The sequence below is a fragment of the Colias eurytheme genome, chromosome 20 (assembly GCF_061535395.1).
Source record: "Colias eurytheme isolate Ceu_HAF_F1 chromosome 20, ilColEury1 Martin Lab GWU primary, whole genome shotgun sequence".
Lineage (NCBI taxonomy): Eukaryota > Metazoa > Arthropoda > Insecta > Lepidoptera > Pieridae > Colias > Colias eurytheme.
The window spans coordinates 2,928,739-2,948,499 of NC_142999.1; the positions used below are offsets into that span (position 1 = coordinate 2,928,739).

At 33.0% G+C, this 19,761-nt stretch overlaps 1 protein-coding gene across 1 annotated transcript in view; it reads right to left on the reverse strand.

Annotated features, from left to right (window-relative positions):
• The window catches only part of LOC149899536 (atrial natriuretic peptide receptor 1), a 137,890-nt gene that overhangs the window by 40,286 nt on the left and 77,843 nt on the right, over window positions 1–19,761 (reverse strand). Inside the window, exons 4-6 of the mRNA XM_090113468.1 lie at window positions 15,732–15,939; window positions 3,462–3,576; window positions 272–419 (exon numbers count right to left, since the gene is read on the reverse strand). Of these exons, the coding sequence (XP_089969594.1) occupies window positions 272–419; window positions 3,462–3,576; window positions 15,732–15,939 (471 nt within the window). The remainder of the gene's footprint in view (window positions 1–271; window positions 420–3,461; window positions 3,577–15,731; window positions 15,940–19,761) is intronic.

The window sequence follows — 19,761 nt, forward strand, 5'->3', positions numbered from 1 at the left end:
CTATGTAGTGATTATACCTACATATTATTTTTTCAATAAAATGGCAATCTTTAGTAGATTATACATATAATATACTAGATCACTAGCTGTGCCGCGTGGTTCCACCCCCAGGCAAAGTATTTCAATTATAACTGATGTTTTTTTCTAATACATTAACTACACTACAGTCAAGTATCATCCAAATCGACTCTGTAGTTATCATGTGAAAGAGCAACAAACATCCATACATCCATCCATACTTACTATCTTTGCTTTAATGTTAGTATAATACCTTATCAGAAAACTCCAAATACTCTTTCTTCTCAGGCGCCGGGCTGGTGACAGTGAGAACAGCGCTATACGCCCGTCTCGCTCGCTCGTTTCTTTCATCTGTATCCCCCTCCACCTTCCATGGCTCTTTGGAAGATGCTGAAGCCAAGCTGTTAAAGAAATATAATATGATATTATGTTTAAATTGTCTGTGCTAATTAAATTATTTTGTGTCTTGGGGATAGAATGTAATACTGTAGTGTTCTTGATCTTTTCATAGAGGAGGTCTACACCATAGTAGCTATTTGCCAAGTCAGTCAGTCAGTCAGTCACCTTGTGCTTTATAATTTATTAAAAGGAGATTTGCCGAGCTACGCAGTTTGACCCGCGAAAAAAGATACCAACTAAAAATTCCATCCCCTATTTCTTTAACAGAAAAGAAACATCTACGCCCACCTTTTTTATTTATTCCTACTACAAAACTGATATTTTTACTATCATCAGCAACTTTTTTTGGTGAAAATTAAGTGTGAGTTCAAAATGCATAGGTAGTATTGGGTGAACATAAGTGGGATTTCGAAATCAAAATAAGTACTTATATTATTTGGATTTTATATTTAGACCAGAATAGAGAAAGCATAATCTAAAAGAAAATCAACACAATCACAGTACCTAAGGTTTCATGTTTGCCTCTAAAGGTCACAGAAAGATGGCTAAAACGATTTCATTCTTATTTTTCTATTAAGATTCCTTTGTTATTTTAATTGAATAGTCAATTTTAGCTTTATTTACCATTTTTTAATAACTTCTGCTTATCTAGCGTCGACTGATTTATCCCGCAATACAATTTAAAATATATAAATAAAAATATATACTTATTCACTCAGAAATAATATAGATTTAGTAAAAGGACTTGCAAAAAATATTTTACCATCGCTCAGATTATACATCAAAATAAAACAAATATTTATTTTTTAATATCTACTATATAAAAATAAGTCGGGTTTTCCTTCCTGACGCTAACTCCAGAGCGCACGAACGATTTCCACGGTTTTGCATTCGTTGGAAAGGTCTCGGGCTCCTTGAGGTTTATAGCAAAGAAAAAGTGTCTCTGGTGGCGAAACGGAGTTCGTCCGGTTTGCTAGTTAGTGTATATAAATTATTAAAAAAGTTCATATTTTGTAAATTTAATACCCTCACTTTGTTAATAGTCGTTGCCTTGCTGTGATTTGTTATCAACTGACTACATCAATTATGTATTAGGCAGTTGTGTAGAATCGCAGTACATTTTTATTACATTCACACTAATATCGAACCCAGTCCCGTGTATATTTCTAAAAGTATTATACAGGGTGACTGGAAATTCGACGTGATCCTTCAAAGGGGTTATACTAGACGTCATTTGCAACAAATTAAGTCCCGTTAACCAGGGATCAAAAATGGATGGTTATTGAGCTAAAACCTGAACCTTAAAAAGAAAAGGTGATGAAAGTTTTGGGCAAGTTTTTTTTAAAGTGATCGCTCATTCTTCGGCTTAAAAAAAAATATCAATTGAATGTTAACAGTGTAGTAGTTTTTTCATAATTTTTGACCCCTGGTTAACTGGACTTAATTTGTTGCAAATGACCTCTAGTATAACCCCTTTGAAGGATCACGTCGAATTTCCAATCACCCTGTATATAAGGTACATATTATATGAGTGATGTGCTGACGTTTTATTGAAAAGGTCACGTTCAAAGGTCATTTGATAAAATGCCAATGTTTAAAATGCATTATTTACGAACGTCATAATATGTAAATAATCGCAATTTGATAAGAATAACACGGAGCATGGAAACTAAATACACATTTATTCTTTTATATTTTGCATAAATGTTTTTTTACTAATATTCGGGTAGCCCTTAGACACATTAAACCGAAAGAGTAGATGAAATTCGGGTGCTCTGGTGAGATTTATTCTATTCCTTAAATAATATAATTTATAAACCATTTATAAACCTTTTAATGCTATAAAATGAATATCAAATTCGACAAAATTGATTCCTTTATCAACTTATGTTTAATAAGCGTGAACACGGGACAAAAAAATATCTTATGACTATAGTCCTATAATGTACATTATAATGTAGCTTTCTCTCTGTGCCGTTTCGGAAACTGTTCAATGCAATCAATTACACGACTCGACAAAAAAATTTTTGTTCTTTGTCCTAAAGTTTATACTATTATTTTCCAGTTAGTTATGCACAAAAACGAAAAGAAAATACCTTTTTTCGGTATAAATTTTGCTTTTGTGATAGTTATAATAATAATACTTTAAAAAGACCGCGCGGTGAGAGTGGGGTATTAACGTTTACACTGTGCCGCTAGATGGCACCCGAGTGATAAACAACCATCAGGTGTTATTTACAAGCCTAGAATAACTTAAAATGTCGTCACGAAAGTGCAAATACGATGCTGATGCATTTTGTTTTATATGTGGTCAATTTATTAAAGTTCGAGACGTGAAATATGAACTAAAGACATCTCACGTTCTCTGTGAAGCCTATGAAGCATATTTTGACTGTCCTGTACGAATGAAGATAAGCCATGGGCTCCACATGTTGCTTGTAGATATAGTAAAAGGTGTTTGGAAGGTAAGGCAAATTACAAATTACAAATTTTAAGGCCATGGGCTGCAGGATGTCATTAAAAGTACATAATATGCTGCATGCTCATTTGGATAAATTTAAAAACAAAATGGGAGTCTATTCCGAAGAGCAAGGACTTCCTTGCCAAGGAGAATGTTTCCATCAGGACATCATGAATTTTGAACAATGCTATCAAGGCCAATACAATGAAAACATGATGGGCGACTATATTTGGGGTTTATTGAGAGAAAGTAGCTATGAACATAAAAGAAAAAGTAAAAGTGTGCACTTTTAAGGTATTTTCCACTTTTCTGTAAGCTAATTTGATAGTAAAACTTAATAAACATTTTTATTTCAATAGTTTTATTTTCAATCAAAAATTAAAATCCGAGATTTTTTAAAATTTCGTTCAATCAGTCTTCTAAGCACAAAAGCAAAGTTTTTCATGCCATATATTTTTTTTCCGTCTAATTACGACCTAAACTACCGAAATTTAATGCTTTGCAACCAAGTCAAATTTCATGGTGACCCGTTGTTATCAAACTAATATGTATAAGTGTAGATTAGAAGTTTATTTATACATACTTGGAAAACAGTTCTATATTGAAGAAAACGTATTCCCCCGAAGAGACCATGTTCAAGTCATCTGCGGCCAGCATTATTTCTCTTACAGTGTTAGGACTCGCGCAAACGACCACAACTGTAACAAAAGATAATAAACAATATGTAATGATAATATATAACCTTAAAAAATACTTCATAAATAAACTTTAACCAAAACCAACTGCATCACAAAATACCTTGATTACACAAATTAATATACAATTGTTTTAAAAAAGAAGAGTGTTTTTTATTCGCAAAAAAGGGTAAACAAAATACCAGTAAAACATTTTTTTTAATTCGGTATAATTCTGTATTTTTTTTAATATAATACAACAAACCATATCCACTTAATAACGAAAAGATACAACATTCTTATAATATTACATTTATTGATTACAAACACACACCACAAATTATTATCTAAGAATACCTTATTTCAGACATAAAATAAATATTTCATTATCTATACTATTATTATAAAGCTGAAGAGTTTGTTTGTTTGTTTGAACGCGCAAATATCGGGAACTACTGGTCCGATTTGAAAATTTCTTTCGGTGTTAGATAGCCCATTTATAGGCTATATATCATCACGCTAAGACCAACAGGAGTGGAGCACTGCGGGTAAAAAAACATCAATATATAATTTTATATACAAATCAATTGCTGTTCGTTATAGTCTCGCTAAAACTCGAGAACAGCTGAGCCGATTTAACTGATTTTGGGTTTTAAAATGTTTATCGTAGTTCAGTAAAGGTATAAACGGTAAGAAGATTAAAATATAATTTATAGGTGACACGAAGTTCACCGGAACATTCTAGTTTAAAGTAAACATGAATAAATAGTTTAAGAACTGCAGACAGACGTGAATGAAAAAAATGTTATGTATCTGAAGTACTCTTTGCTTATTTAGTACTAGGTACTTTAACTTATCAAGTTAAGCTAACCAGTTGTCGGCTCCGACTCATAAATTTTCCTCAAGAGAAAATCGCTCAACGCACCGAAAGAACTTTTCACTTAAAAAGTTACTTTATGTATAAAACCTTGATATATTCCCTTCATATGTAATATATTGTTGTTTGTACATACATTTCATAGCCGTATAAATATATGATCCTAGTTCCCACATTGCTTTGCAATTAAATATTACCTATATCATATCGCTCGGTACATAGCACCAATACCAAAATATATAAAACTAAATCACACAAAAAACTACATTAAAACAACCACCAATCGCTGACAATATTATCTGCTAACAGCAATTCCACAGTCAATCGAAAGTGCTTATAAATTTCCCATTCAAATATTTTCTATTCCGGGTGGCTGTCCACCTTCGAGGGTGCGTGGTGCGCGAGCTTAACAATGCTTTAAATATTCAAAAATATAGCGCAAAACTCAAGAATGGCTCTACAAATTCAGCTTAATTATTTAACGGTTTTTGTTACGGCAAGAAAACACGACAAAGGGGCAATAGAGCAGAACAACGTCTTCTGGGACAACTAGTATTAACTGTACTGACATCTTGTTCAATCTGCTATTTGATTGAATTACTAGCGTTTTCATTGAAGGACGACATTTAATTGAATGACTAGTCCGAACGTTGATTTAACAAACGTCGCTCAACGTCCAACAGACGGCGACATACATATAAAACTAAAAACTATTCTAATACTAATCAACTCAAAATATTTCCACTAACACAAGGTCTTAAATACCTCGTAAAACAAAGCATTATTTCGATACACGTGCTTCCGAGTGGGATTCAATAAACAAAGTTTCTCGAGAAAAATAACATTACAAAAGTTTGTACAACCCTTGACACGTCACGTAGTTTCCGGGTTGTTACTGTGTACAGATAATATAATTGGTTGTATACAGAATTTCACAAATATCTGTAGTGATAAAGACAATATAATTGTTTGTATATAGTTTTATTTATTGTGATAATATACGCATAATTTGAACTTACTCATAAATTATCGTTCAACAAAATGTCGACCATTTACAGATCAATCACTACATATAACATAGTATAAAACAAAGTCGCTTTCTCTGTCCCTATGTCCCTTTGTATGCTTAAATCTTTAAAAATACGCAACGGATTTTGATGCGGTTATTTTTAATAGATAAAGTGATTCAAGAGGAAGGTTTTAGTATATAATTTATTAGGTTTTAGACAAAGCGGGCGAAGCCACGGGTGGTAAGCTAGTTATAAACAAAATAGATGATGAAACTTGTCAGTTTTGCATATCCAATGACATGTAATCTGTTAATTTTTATTTATTTCTTCCCATAAATATAATCTATACTAATAACTAATAATATAAAGCTGACTAGTATTCATAATTGTTTAAACGGGCTAATCTCAGGAACTGCACCGATTTTGATATTTCTTTCACTGCGGACCGATAATCTAATTCTAATGCAACTGGTATGTTTCTTTCACAGTACGCCTGTACTTATTTCAATACATTTTAAAATATACATAAATAAGTCCTTTGATAAGGGGATAGGGTCTAATTCGCAATAACAACATCTGAAAGGGTGGAATTTGTACGAGAAGCAGCTATACTTCGAAATGCGGTCGGAAATCTAGTAGAGATGGTATTTGAATTAGAATAGAACAATTTATTTGGTTATTTTATTTCTCATATTGGCGGGAAATACGTGATAATACTGTTGAAGAGTCATACAATGAGTTGTGAGGAATACGTTTCAGAATATGCTCGAATTTTGGCTAAGACTTGGTTCTATATATTCATCATGTTATTGTTGTAATTCAAATGTTGGCCTTAATATAATATCATCAATTTGTAGCAAAAAATAACAATCGAGATTTTTTCTAACTTTTTCCATGTAAGTGAACTTAGCAGATCATTTTTAGCAGATCAAAAAAAATGTGAGTTCTTATCGCGTGCAGTTCAGTTCTACAGTTCCTGATACTTTTTAGAAATAGTTCTGGCGTTTTTACCTTAACAAACGACATTTGAAAAAACCCGACCTGGACCCGGCTTAACGTGATGCTAAGACGTAATGCTACGACGTGATGCTACGACGTGATGCTACGACGTGATGCTACGACGTGATGCTACGACGTGATGCTACGGCGTGATGCTACGCTGTGATGCTACGGCGTGATGCTACGGCGTAATGCTACGGCATGTGTTACGGCGTGATGCTACGGCGTGATGCTACGGTGTGATGCTACGGCGTGATGCTACGGCATGATGCTACGGCATGATGCTACGGCATGATGCTACGGCATGATGCTACGGCATGATGCTAAGGCGTGATGCTACGGCATGTTGCTACGGCGTGATGCTACGGCATGATGCTACGGCGTGATGCTACGGCGTGATGCTACGGCGTGATGCTACGGCGTAATGCTACGGCGCGATGCTACGGCATGATGCTACGGCATGAAGCTACGGCATGATGCTACGGAATGATACTACGGCGTGATGCTACGGCGTGATACTACGGCATGGTGCTACGGCGTGATGAAATATGACATAAATAAATGTTCTAGTGTTTCATTTTACGCGAGTATTTCTAAAAAGTATCAGGAACTGTAGAACTCAACTGCACGCGATTAGAACTCACGTTTTTTTTTTTTTTGATCTGCTAAAAATGATCTGCTAAGTTCACTAACATACTTTTTCCATGGAAAATTAAATGAAAAAGCCCTTGTATTGTTTCTACACTGACATAATAAACTAGGAAAGTCTATTTAAAAACAATTTATCTTTAACAATTTATCATTCACATAAACATCTATTATTTCACTCCAACCCAGCTTACATTTCATTCCGATACAATTTCGTAAATCACGTACGAAATATATTTGCAAAGCAATATCTACTGTCTCAAACAAACAGTATAAACAAACACACAAACACATAGTTGTATCTATATATATATATATATATATATCATAACTAGCTGTACCCCGCGGTTTTACCCGCAGTGCTCCGCTCCTAATGGTCTTAGCGTGATGACATATAGCCTTAGCCTTCTTCGATAAATGGACTATCTAACAGTGAAACAATTTTTCCAATCGGACATCGGCATCGGCTAATCTCGGGAACTACTGGTCCGATTTGAAAAATTCTTTCGGTGTTAGATAGCCCATTTATCGAGGAAGGCTATAGGCTACTTATATAAATTTATGGTCTCCCTAAGACCTACAAGAGCGGAGCACAGCTTTAGTTATACATAATTGAGTATTCATTCGAGTTTGACACCCATTTTATAAATGTTTTCATTGAGATAGCATTTTGCCATTTTCAAGCATTTACTTGGTTCACGTTCCGTTGGCGTAACTCTATATTTAAAACTTTTATAAAAACAGGACGGGAGGGGAAATTTTTCAAAGTAACAGTGCATTGAGAATATTATTGAAATTTTCATTCACGAGAGCTTACGAAGCATTAGTGGCATCATTGAGTCTAAAAATATTTTAGGTAAATATTCAGGTCCCAAATTGATTGTACAAGTATGTTGTGAAAAAAATATAGGGCAGCTATTAAATTTAAACAAATGCGTACACATACTTCAGTCAAATGCTTGTTATATCGGTACCTGCATTCGGTTAGTAGTAGATAATTATTTTTATGTATTAGCGAGCGAGCGACTCGATGACCCGTGAAAATGAACCATGAACGTAAATAATAAGTCATGTATCCACAAGACCTGTACGGAAGTATTAGTAGGTAATGTTGGATAAAGTAAAATAATATAAAAATTTCCATGGTACTTTTCCCAAAACAATAATTATTCTTAATTTTGTGCGTTTTCCTAATTACCCGTAGTAGTATGACGTATCTAAAACTTCTTAACAGTTTCCGATGTACGGGAGAAGTTAAGGTTAAGTAGAAAATAAAGAAAGGTTACTTTTACTTTATTTAATTTGTTTTTTACATACAGGGTTCCGTAATAAAAACATTCTCATAAATTTTGATGCGTGACAAGTCGCAAATTGGAGTTCTAGATAAGGCTTTTCGTAAACATCTCTTGGAAGATGAAAACAACACGAATTTTACAAAAACAATGCTCAATGGTCTGTGAAATGTTTTATTATGAAGAATAAAGTATTAATATAATTGGTATAGCAGGATTGTTGAAGTTGCGAATTATTTTGTGAATTTTTAATAGTCAAAAATAAATTATTGAAACATCTCATGTTTAAATAATATCACTCAGGTATTTACAAGATAAGCATGTGATTAAAGGCTGATTTTTCAATCCTTGGTTAAAACTTATTCGTCGAATAATGTATAAAACTACAATTTTAAAACGTATTCTAATTGCCCGTATTTGACAGTTTACGTGACATTTTAATATTATCGTGTAATACTTTATTGGACGGATAAGTTTTAGCGTATTATATATAGTATATTCATTGAAAAATCGGCCCTTAATTGAATGAGCAAGCGCGCAAATTATTGACAATCATTACAAAATTGATGTGTATTGTGTACTATGGATAAAAATTAAAATAAAAAATAATAAATAAATATTACTGAAAAATTATAAAAATCTGCCATATAAAGAAAACGGTAGAGAATGGTTAGTCGATTTTAATATAAACAACAACATTTACTAGTAATAGAAGTAAACAACACCAAATATAATGAATCTTAAGCCAATTCAATCAAAAGAAAGTACCTAACAATTCAATTTGACTTGCATTTGAAAGCCCCGGTGCTCAGTAATCCTATTCTAGACTAGAGTAGATAATTTTTGAAACAAAAAAAAATCGCAGTCGGATGAAACCCATTAGAAAAGGAGGGGAATATGATAAAAATGTAAGGAAAAATAAATTACGGTCAAACCGAGTTCGGGAAGCGGGAGGGGGGAGCTTTTAAGAGAAAAAAATGGTTTCTCTCGATTTCCGACAAAACTACAAGTCCTATAGAAAAAAAATCAATGGCAAAGTTGTAGGTAATTAAAAGTTCTACAACTTTTGTATTCACAATTTTTTCACATAACCTAAAAATTTAGGTGAAAAATTCAAAAAACCAAGTTTTTGGTCTTTTATTTCTATCTACTTCAAAATTTATTTTTTTTCTACGAAATTTGGTGGAAACTTACTTTATTATGTCCCAAATACACTGTAATTTATTTGATTGAAAATATTTATTTTTTCGCCTTATTTTGAATTAATACCAAAAAATAACCTAATTTTCAATCGAAAAGTCACCCGTCAAAATATCAGCTTTTTTCAAAAACTTGGGGTGCCTTTTATTCATTGAAATCTCTACTTTCATATGGTGTAAAAAAAATAAACACCACCATAGTAAATGTTCTCAGGAAATGCATACAAACAGTCTGAAAATTAGCTTTTACTAAATCAGGCACACTTCTTGAACTCTATATCTTCTCTTGTATCGGCTTTTCGGTAATATTTCAAAAGAAAAATAATTATCTGTTCTAAGTTTAATATTTTACAGCATATTCAAAAGCAAAATGATGTCGATAAAAACATTTCAGGTAGTTCGAGAAGTGTGTCTGATTTAGTAAAAGCTAATTTTCAGACTGTTTGTATGCATTTCCTGAGAACATTTACTATGGTGGTGTTTATTTTTTTTACACCATATGAAAGTAGAGATTTCAATGAATAAAAGGCACCCCAAGTTTTTGAAAAAAGCTGATATTTTGACGGGTGACTTTTCGATTGAAAATTAGGTTGTTTTTTTGGTATTAATTCAAAATAAGGCGAAAAAATAAATATTTTCAATCAAATAAATTACAGTGTATTTGGGACATAATAAAGTAAGTTTCCACCAAATTTCGTAGAAAAAAAATAAATTTTGAAGTAGATAGAAATAAAAGACCAAAAACTTGGTTTTTTGAATTTTTCACCTAAATTTTTAGGTTATGTGAAAAAATTGTGAATACAAAAGTTGTAGAACTTTTAATTACCTACAACTTTGCTATTGAACTTTTTTCTATAGGACTTGTAGTTTTGTCGGAAATCGAGAGAAACCATTTTTTTCTCTTTAAAGCTCCCCCCTCCCGCTTCCCGAACTCGGATTGACCGTAATTTATTTTTCCTTACATTTTTATCATATTCCCCTCCTTTTCTAATGGGTTTCATCCGACTGCGATTTTTTTGTCTTTTCATTATTTTCAAAGGCTTCTACCCCAGTCTAAGGGCGCTTGTGCACTACAAGGAATTTTACTGTCCGGCATTCCGATTTTTTACGGTCCGGTGTGGCATGAAAAAACCGATGAATTGCTTGTGCACCTGTCCGTCTTTACTCGGATCAGTGCGGTAAGGTTCAAGGAAGTATGGCGGTATAATGCTATCATAAATGATTGTTTTCGCAGTTTACAAGAAACGAGTAAAAATATAGAAGGTGAAATATTATATTACTTCGTTATAATAAAAAGTAAACTTCCGTAAGAGATTTAAAATGCGTGTTTCACTTATTTATTTTAATCGGTGACGAGGAGCTAAATCCCACTTGAACTTTAACTTACCAACACTTACTTTGATAATAATTATAGGTCAATGCTTGGTCAATGTATATAAAATAACAATACCGACTTCTCAAATCTCATTGCCAGCTAAAAGAAAGTAAAACAAGTAGACCGGGAGATACTGACACAAAATTTCGAGTCATTTGTAACAAGGATGGCGGTTCTACAGGGGTCTTAGTACGCAATGACAAAAAGAAAAATGATGGTGTGAACGCTGGTACCGGTGGCTTAGTCGCGTGGGCGTTTGTCGAACTCGCCGGAAAAATAGCGAAAGTCAAACGATTTGTAACACAAAAATTTTAGAATTTGCCGATAGCCCATAAAAAAGTAGTAGGCGGTAGTGTCATGCCATACTTTTCCGGTGTGACTTACAGCCCGCCATACCGACGCGAATGTGTTGATTTAAATAAAACAATCATTCAACCATTTGTACCAGGCTAACTTTTGCACAGGTAACTATCGTCGTGCAGCCATTTACGAAAATCGCCATGCCATACTTTTCGGACGATTCCAAATGGTCGCCATACCGCCGAAAATCTGCAAAAAATTTTTATTTCGCCAAACTTTTTGTACCAGTATTGCATTTGGATTTTTGGAGAGTATTTGATAAAATGTGACCATTATTATATTTGCCATACTTCTAGTAGGGGGAAAAAGTGCTGTCATACTTGAAAACTTAATTTATTATTAATTTATATAAGTGAAGATTTCCAACACATAGATCTTTGAAATTTTGTATTTATATTTGTTGATCCTCAAACTTACAGGAAAAATAAGTGCCATACTGTTACAAATCGTTTGACTTTCGCTATTTTCCGACGAGTTCGACTAACGCCCACGCGACTAAGCCGCCGGTACCAGCGTTCACGCCATCGTTTTTCTTTTTGTCAATGCGTACTAAGACCCCTGTAGAACCGCCATCCTGTTACAAATGACTCGAAATTTTGTGTCAGTATCTCCCGGTCTAAAGAGCTTGCTTTCAATTGGCATATGCAATAAAAAGAGTTAAATCCAAGCAAGTGGGCACTCGAAAACAATTATACCTACAGCGACTCGTTAACTCAAAAAACCATCCGGAATAGGGAAAAGTAAAATGTCGGACGGTAAAATTACGTATAGTGCACAAGCTAGTATTTAGATTAATTGCGTGCCATACCGGACCGTAAAAAATCGGAATGCCGGACCGTAAAATTCCTTGTAGTGGACAAACGCCCTAATTCCTAACAGATATCGACCGTAGTTCGTGGTAAATGAAATTAAAGCTTACTCCATAAAGCAAAGAGAGTATTTTCGAATGGAAGATTGAAAGTCTTATTACTGAGATATTTCTAACTAGCTTTGTGCGCGGCTTCGTCTGCTTTGTAGAAAACATAACAAATACTAAACTATTTCGCATGAACCACTCTATCTATTAAAAGTAAGTAGTAAGAAGTTAACTGAACAATAACCGGGTCTAAAGTAACGCGTGCATATTGAACGAGCTTCGCGCAGCAATTGCTTCGCGAGGCTGCTCGCTCTGTGTAGACACGCCTAATTAACAAACGACACATAATATTATGAAAAAAAAATGTACACAACTTGTTTATAGGTATGTAATGAAATAGCAAAATTTGCATCATACCTATGCTAAAAATATGCACACTGTGTACAGATCCTTGAACTTCAAACTATTAATAATGGAAATTTTTGTTTAAGTGCCTCCACTTTTTTACCGCTTAAATCGCGCTACGGAGTTTTTATTAGATTTATTTTGAGCATAATGATAAGTCAATACTTTTGTTTATAATATATTATAAATATTTCAAATTAAAATCAAATATTTTTCATAATGGCTACAATTTTCATATATTAAACCTTATTGTTAAAATCGTTTTATACTCCAAACTGTTTAAAACACGAAAAAAAATAGCAGGTTGCGATAATAAAATAACTAGATCATCGACCATAATCACTACATAGTGTAAAACAAAGTCGCTTTTTCTGTCCCTATGTATGCTTAAATCTTTAAAACTACGCAACGGATTTTGATGGGGTTTTTTGTAATAGATAGAGTGATTCAAGAGGAAGGTTTTAGTATATAATTTATTAGGTTTTAGACAAAGCGAGCGAAGCTGCGGGTGGAAAGCTAGTGTTATATAATTGAAAAAAAAAACTCAAAACGGGAAATTATTTAATTAAATTATTCTTAAAAACAAGTGAATACCTATTATACCTACAGTTAAAAACAACGATTAAACAAGTCTTCATTTATTACGTTTTTTCAACGTAATAAAGTACCTTAATTGCACAATAAAAATCCTTGTAGGTACATTACATCGTTATGGTACCGTAAAATATTTAGAAGGGCATAAATATAGCTATTCCTTTCATAAGACCCTTGAAATCTTAAGGGCATTATGCTTCTGTACGACATATTCAATACCATAAGGATATATCGTTAAGTGGATTTGAAGGGACAAGTCAGTATTTGATTTGAAAAGAAAAATTGATTTTTTGTCGTCGACGTCCTATCAATGTTGGAACGATACTAACAAGCGGTACTAATTGGTTGTTACTTGTTAGGAGTTTTAACTTCAGAGATAACTAAGATCTCTATGATAAATCATACTTCCATACATAACCAGCATAATATAAATTCAATTCTGTTATCACTGAATAACTGCGGATTGATAACGAATATTAAAAAAACAACGCGGAATCAGTCCAAATATTAAAAAAAAAAAAAACATTTTATGTTCAATAAAACACCTAACTTCGAAAAATATTTTGATAAAATGTGTATGCCAACAATTGACATGTACCTACAATATACATGTATTATGGATTGCCTAATCACGAAACAGTTCGATTTAATTGAAAAAATATGCAGATGTATGTGCAGATGACTACACAATTATAATCAATCATGATTGAAGTAAAATTATAATTAGTAACGTGACAAAGGACAGTGTTGAGCAGGTTTGAGACTAGACAAGTAACATTGATTTTCTATTTATCTGTACATAATCCACATGTCCATGAACCAAAAGTTGGACGACATGTGACATCTGCCAAACTACAATTAGCCAGCGTGGTGGATTGGCCTGTACCCTCATAGAAGGCCCGTGTCCCAGCAGTGGGAACATATACCTATTATAGGCTTATGATGATATTGAAGAAGGGCAATCAAATGCTTGTTTTTCATTAAATCTGAAGTATTTGCTACGTATTTTGTTATTTATTGTAATAAACTATAATGACACTATAATAGCTCTATAATGATTATAGCAGAAGAATTATAAATATATTAATATCATACGTATTGCTGACATTGTCGTAACTATGTTTGTTCCTTCCTCGTATCGCGATACACCGACATCGAATGCAAATTAATCGAATGTATATTTGTGGCATTAAATTTGATAGATTTTGGATGAAAGTCCATACACTAAGACGTTAAAAGTTCAACTTAGGTAATTCTAATTGATATAATAATCAAGTGAAAATAGTAAAAATAAATGCAATCCATTAGGGTAGGTACAGCATTTGAGTATTTACTTTTCTTTTAACAGATTATTTAGGTAAATATTAAATTATTCGCCATTTATTCAAATAGTATGATAACTAACTTCTTATGAATCCAGGTATACATTATTATTATAATAGCCAACGGCCTGGACATCCAACGATGTTGAATTTTTATTAGGTCTTTTTAAAACTCTATGTTCATTCCATCGATTTAAACACACCTACACATGAATACTAAATGTATATTATAACTTAAAGACTTTTTTCTGCGGCTACCAGACAAAAAATAGACGGTAGGTATATGACTGACATGCACACAAAATCACTTAGGGCCGATTTTTCAATGCTTGGATAAAACTTATCCGTCCAATAAAGTATTACAAGATAATATTAAAATGTCACGTAAACTGTCAAATACGGGCAATTAGAATACGTTTTTAAAATGGTAGTTTTATACATTATTCGACGAATAAGTTTTAACCAAGGATTGAAAAATCAGCCCTTATTATAATAACCAGAATTATTACCTACACAGACTAAAATCTAATAAAAACATTAGTGCGTTTTAAAATAGAGCAATATAATAACACTAGAAAAACAAGTTCATAATGTAAATCAGTAATAACAAAATTTCCATATTTCAATCAAGGTCATCTTCATAATAGGTCAAAACAATAAAACTATAAATAAATTCCACACCATAAATACATGTTAAAAACAATCGTTTATTTCCATCCAAACCAAATTAGTAATTACATTATAAATTCTTAACTATAGTTACGCCCGATGTTAATAATGAGTCTCCTTAGATTAGCGACAATCTTCGATTATTTGTTGTACATCTTTCGATCGATCTAATCTGCATGTCAATAGGCGGTTCTCCACAGAGCGAGACTCTCAAAGCAATTGTTGTATGTAAATGATGTGTGCTTTTTCCTCAGCCGAGTCACGTCCACATAGACCAAGCTGCTTTTCGCAGCAATTGCTTCGCGAGGCTGCTCGCTCTGTGTGGACCCGCCTATGGACAAGCTTTTAAAAAAAAGAGCGTATGTGCCGTGTACACGAGTGAAGTGAAACTTGTTTGGCAAGATACAAAGATACCAAAATCGTCGCCTTACTTCATGACGTGACGTTGCTATGTTGCAACCTTAAAATTTTACTCTCAACGCGCCTAAAGAAGTTTCTGTTGAAAAACTGATCTATCTATCTCTTTTGGATTAGGATTATTAACATCGGGCGTTAATAAATGCGTCTACTCACTTCTGGATGCCAAGGATAAGGCTTGGAGATGTTCCTTGAGCGATGATGTGGTGTAATTCGTTTCGTCAAAGGAAATAGGTGGTGGGTACGCTTTCCTCCCGAGTACTGTGAAGATTGCACTCAGAGTCAGAAAACATGGGCTGTTCCCTTTGCCAGCTGACATCACGTGATTGTGGTATAACATGCCGATCTTTTTCCACTTGAATTCCTGAAACAAAGAGAAGTTACTCAAATATCTTAATAAATATTACATGTCAGTGTTTATCCGCTATGGATTCCTTAATATCAGAAGCTGCAGTAGTCGATTTAAATTTAATTTTACACACTATGTGCAGTTGCAAACTTGAGAGGAGAGATTATATCTCGAGTACAATTAATAATAGCCCGGGTGCTGGGGTAAACAGCTAGTCTATATTTGAATAGAGTAGCATATTTCATAGGAGTTAGGAACCATCCGCTTGGAAGTTTCAACAGAAAAGAACTGATATGAAAATGTTGCTCTTTTCAAATCATATTTCTTGTCATTGGTGCTTAGATTAAATACATTATACTTCTCTTTCAAATCGCTTTAAGTTTATTTGTTCGATCAAAAACCTGCCCCATCCAATCTTTATTTCCAATCCAGTTCTATATATTTTTAATAGTCCCATTATATTTCAAGCAAAACACACCCACGCTATCAAAATTTTCCGTCCATAAATATCAATCAATGGAGCAAAAAAGTGTCAATGAAGGATGCTATAATTAGCGTAATATTGACTTTTTTATTATCTTTATAGATATATGAGTAACATTTTAATGAGGCAATCATATACAATTATCTCATAATGTCATATAGGATTACACATAACATCACAAAGTCATCTAATTGCATACATCATTTACATAACTATTATAGAAGCGCATGCCTTTACGGATATTGACGAGGAAAACTTAATAAAGAGAATGGCTTATAACTATTAACAAATTACAAAGAAACATATAAATACTCTTTCCAAAAAAAGTATGAAGTCATTAGGCGGGATCTCACAGAGTGAGCAGGCTTTGGAGATTATTTTAAATACACTCTAAGTTTTAAACTATTAAATTTTCTTACATTTATCTTCTTATTTACCTGCAGCTAGTTAAAACCGAAAGAGTAGAAGAAATTGATTTGTTGATCGAAGTTATTGATGGCTAAACATAAAAAATAAAAAAATAAACATTATATCGATAAAATTGATTTAAATCAAGATTATATCAAATCCAGATAGATATACACCTTGTTTACTTGTTATTTTCCAAGACATAAACAACGGCTTTTAATATCTCCAATAAACGAATTTCCTGTTTCACTGAAAGGGCAAACAAAATCTTATTTACGATACGCGTTTACCTATAAATGGTTCAGAGAGGGAACTAATGGACGATTCGTGTTAGGATTTAGAGGTGACGAATATGTGTGTAATTTTATCGACTAAGCTAGTTATTATCTACTCCATTTTATCAAGTACTCCATACTTATATTATTAACCAGTCTTCACCCATTTTAACTAAAACAAATTATATACTGAAGTCCTCCTCGATAACCGCTCTATCTATGTAAAAAAATTGGTTGTCTGTAAAGCCGGTTTACTGACGATAGTTGAACGTGACAACGCCCGATTGTGCTTCTTTGTCGCTCGTTCCGCGCTCTCGCTTGCACTTCAAGCCTTAATTGGAACGCCTCAGAGCGAGGTAACGCCGCATGAGTCATGGTTTTTCGTACGTGCAGCCGGCTCTATCGAATTATAAGACGTTGTCACGTCAAAAATCGCACCAAAATCTGATGCACAGTTTGAAAGATCTTAAGGATACATTAGAAAATTAAAGGGAAATGCCTCTGTATTATAAAATGTAGTGATAGTGATGCCAAAGTCTGTGTGTAACGATTTCACGGCTAAACCACAGGGCTGTTTTGAATGATACTTAGGATCAAAGTCGTTAAAGAACCAGGCTATTCCTCCATAATATTCTTTCCCTAAAGCGTTGAAATAAAAGATGTAAGGTTATGCTCCTGGTTTTATCGTAGAGCTAGTCTTTAAGATTTATCTATACTTCTATACTAATATTATAAAGAGGAAAGGTTTGTATGTATGTATGTTTTCACGCATAAACTACTGGACCGATTTTGATGAAATTTGGCACAGATAATCTTTAGACCCTGAGAAAGAACATAGGCTACATTTTATTGCGAAATATGTACCACGGGCGAAGCCGGGGCGGACCGCTAATCTTTAATAAATCATACACATTATCACATATAACTTGTAACGATTAAAGCACATTTATATTGGAATGCATTGCACTAATTGTATACCAATTGCGTAATAAATGCAATGAGTGTTGACCTTAGGTGTTGACGGATATTACATATATATGTTGATACTATAAAGTCTGTGTTATAATTAATTCAGTTTTAACAATAGCGCCCAGCAGTCATAGATACGTGTTGAAAATATAAATAAGGAAAACGATATGTTATTAAAATATTAAAATGATTGTAAACAATTTTCATATGCAATTCCTTAGGAATGTTATACAGGCATAGTCGTGTTATTTTTCAACCGACTACAAAAAAGGAGGTTTGCAATTCAACTGTATTTTTATTGGGTTTGTAACCTCAGAACTTTCGACTGGGTGAACTAATATTGATAATTCTTTTTTATTTGAAAGATAGTGCCTTCCGGTTCGTCCCATTTATATTTTGTCCAGTTCTGACTATTTGAATGCGGTTTAGTTTTTAGTAAAAAATGTAAATGTAAACAAACGAATAAGGATCTAGCAGATCTATCAGAAGCTCGTACTAAAAATAAATCAAAAACTTACGAATATTATAAATAATATAGTTACTCGGTAGGTACTTAATAATAAAAAACTGTTTTAAAGTTTAATTTATTTTATAAACACAACTCCATAGTCAAGTTAAAAGTAACGACGCCGTAACAACTTTATTTTTGCCAACATCAAATCTCGTTCATAAGATTTACTAACCAACTAACATAGTAAAAACCATTTAAAATAGGTCTTTAGAAATATAAGTATTATTGGAATATCTTCATGAATAAATGAAATAAATAAATAAATGAAATTTCAAGGTTATTTGATTGTCTTTATAATATCATTTCATGTATGAATATAAAGTGAAGTCCCATGTCCCCAAGTGGGGTAAGGGGCAGATGCATTATACATCTGTTTCACTGATCGATTTTCTTTAGGGACAAGTAGGTGATTAGCCTTCTGTGTCCTACCAGACCAAGACATTTTTTTTCTTCGTCTCCGCCGGGAATCGAACCCAGGACCCCTCGGTGCCACGCTCACGCGTCAACCACTGTACCAAGGAGGCGGTAATACCAAAGTATGTAATTTCAATTAATTATTTGGAGAAAATTAAAATGAAAACATCGAAACAACAATTTATTTCTGAACACAAAAAGATCACAATGAATTATATTTGAACAAACAAATATAATTAATTCTCCTTGTTTATTTACAGAGATCGTTCAATTTTGATGTTATTGATATTACAATATATTAAATTAAACAGAAAATTTAACAACATTCAAGCAAATACAGGAATAGTAATAATTTAAAATTTATTTGAAGCAGTATATTAGTATCTAGGTATATAATTATCGTATCACCATGTGAACCCATACTCCTCTGAAACGGCTTGACCGATTGTCATAAAAATTTATGTGCATATCGGGTAAGCTCTGCAAATCGGACAACATATATTTTTTATACCCCTATAAAGTAATAAAAGTAATTATACATTTCAGTTTTATTGTATCAGTCAGATCTAAAATTAGAACTCGTTAATAGTTCAACTTTTTACTTATGATAAGGGATTTATATAACGAGAAATTTAAAATTTCCCTCTCATATAAACATCACAGAGTTTAATAATAGTTTAAAAAAACTAAAGAACACGCTTTTTATAGAAAACCGAACTAAAAAATAGAAAAATTTTATCAAATTAGTGTATTGTCATCGGTCCTCAATAAATCTA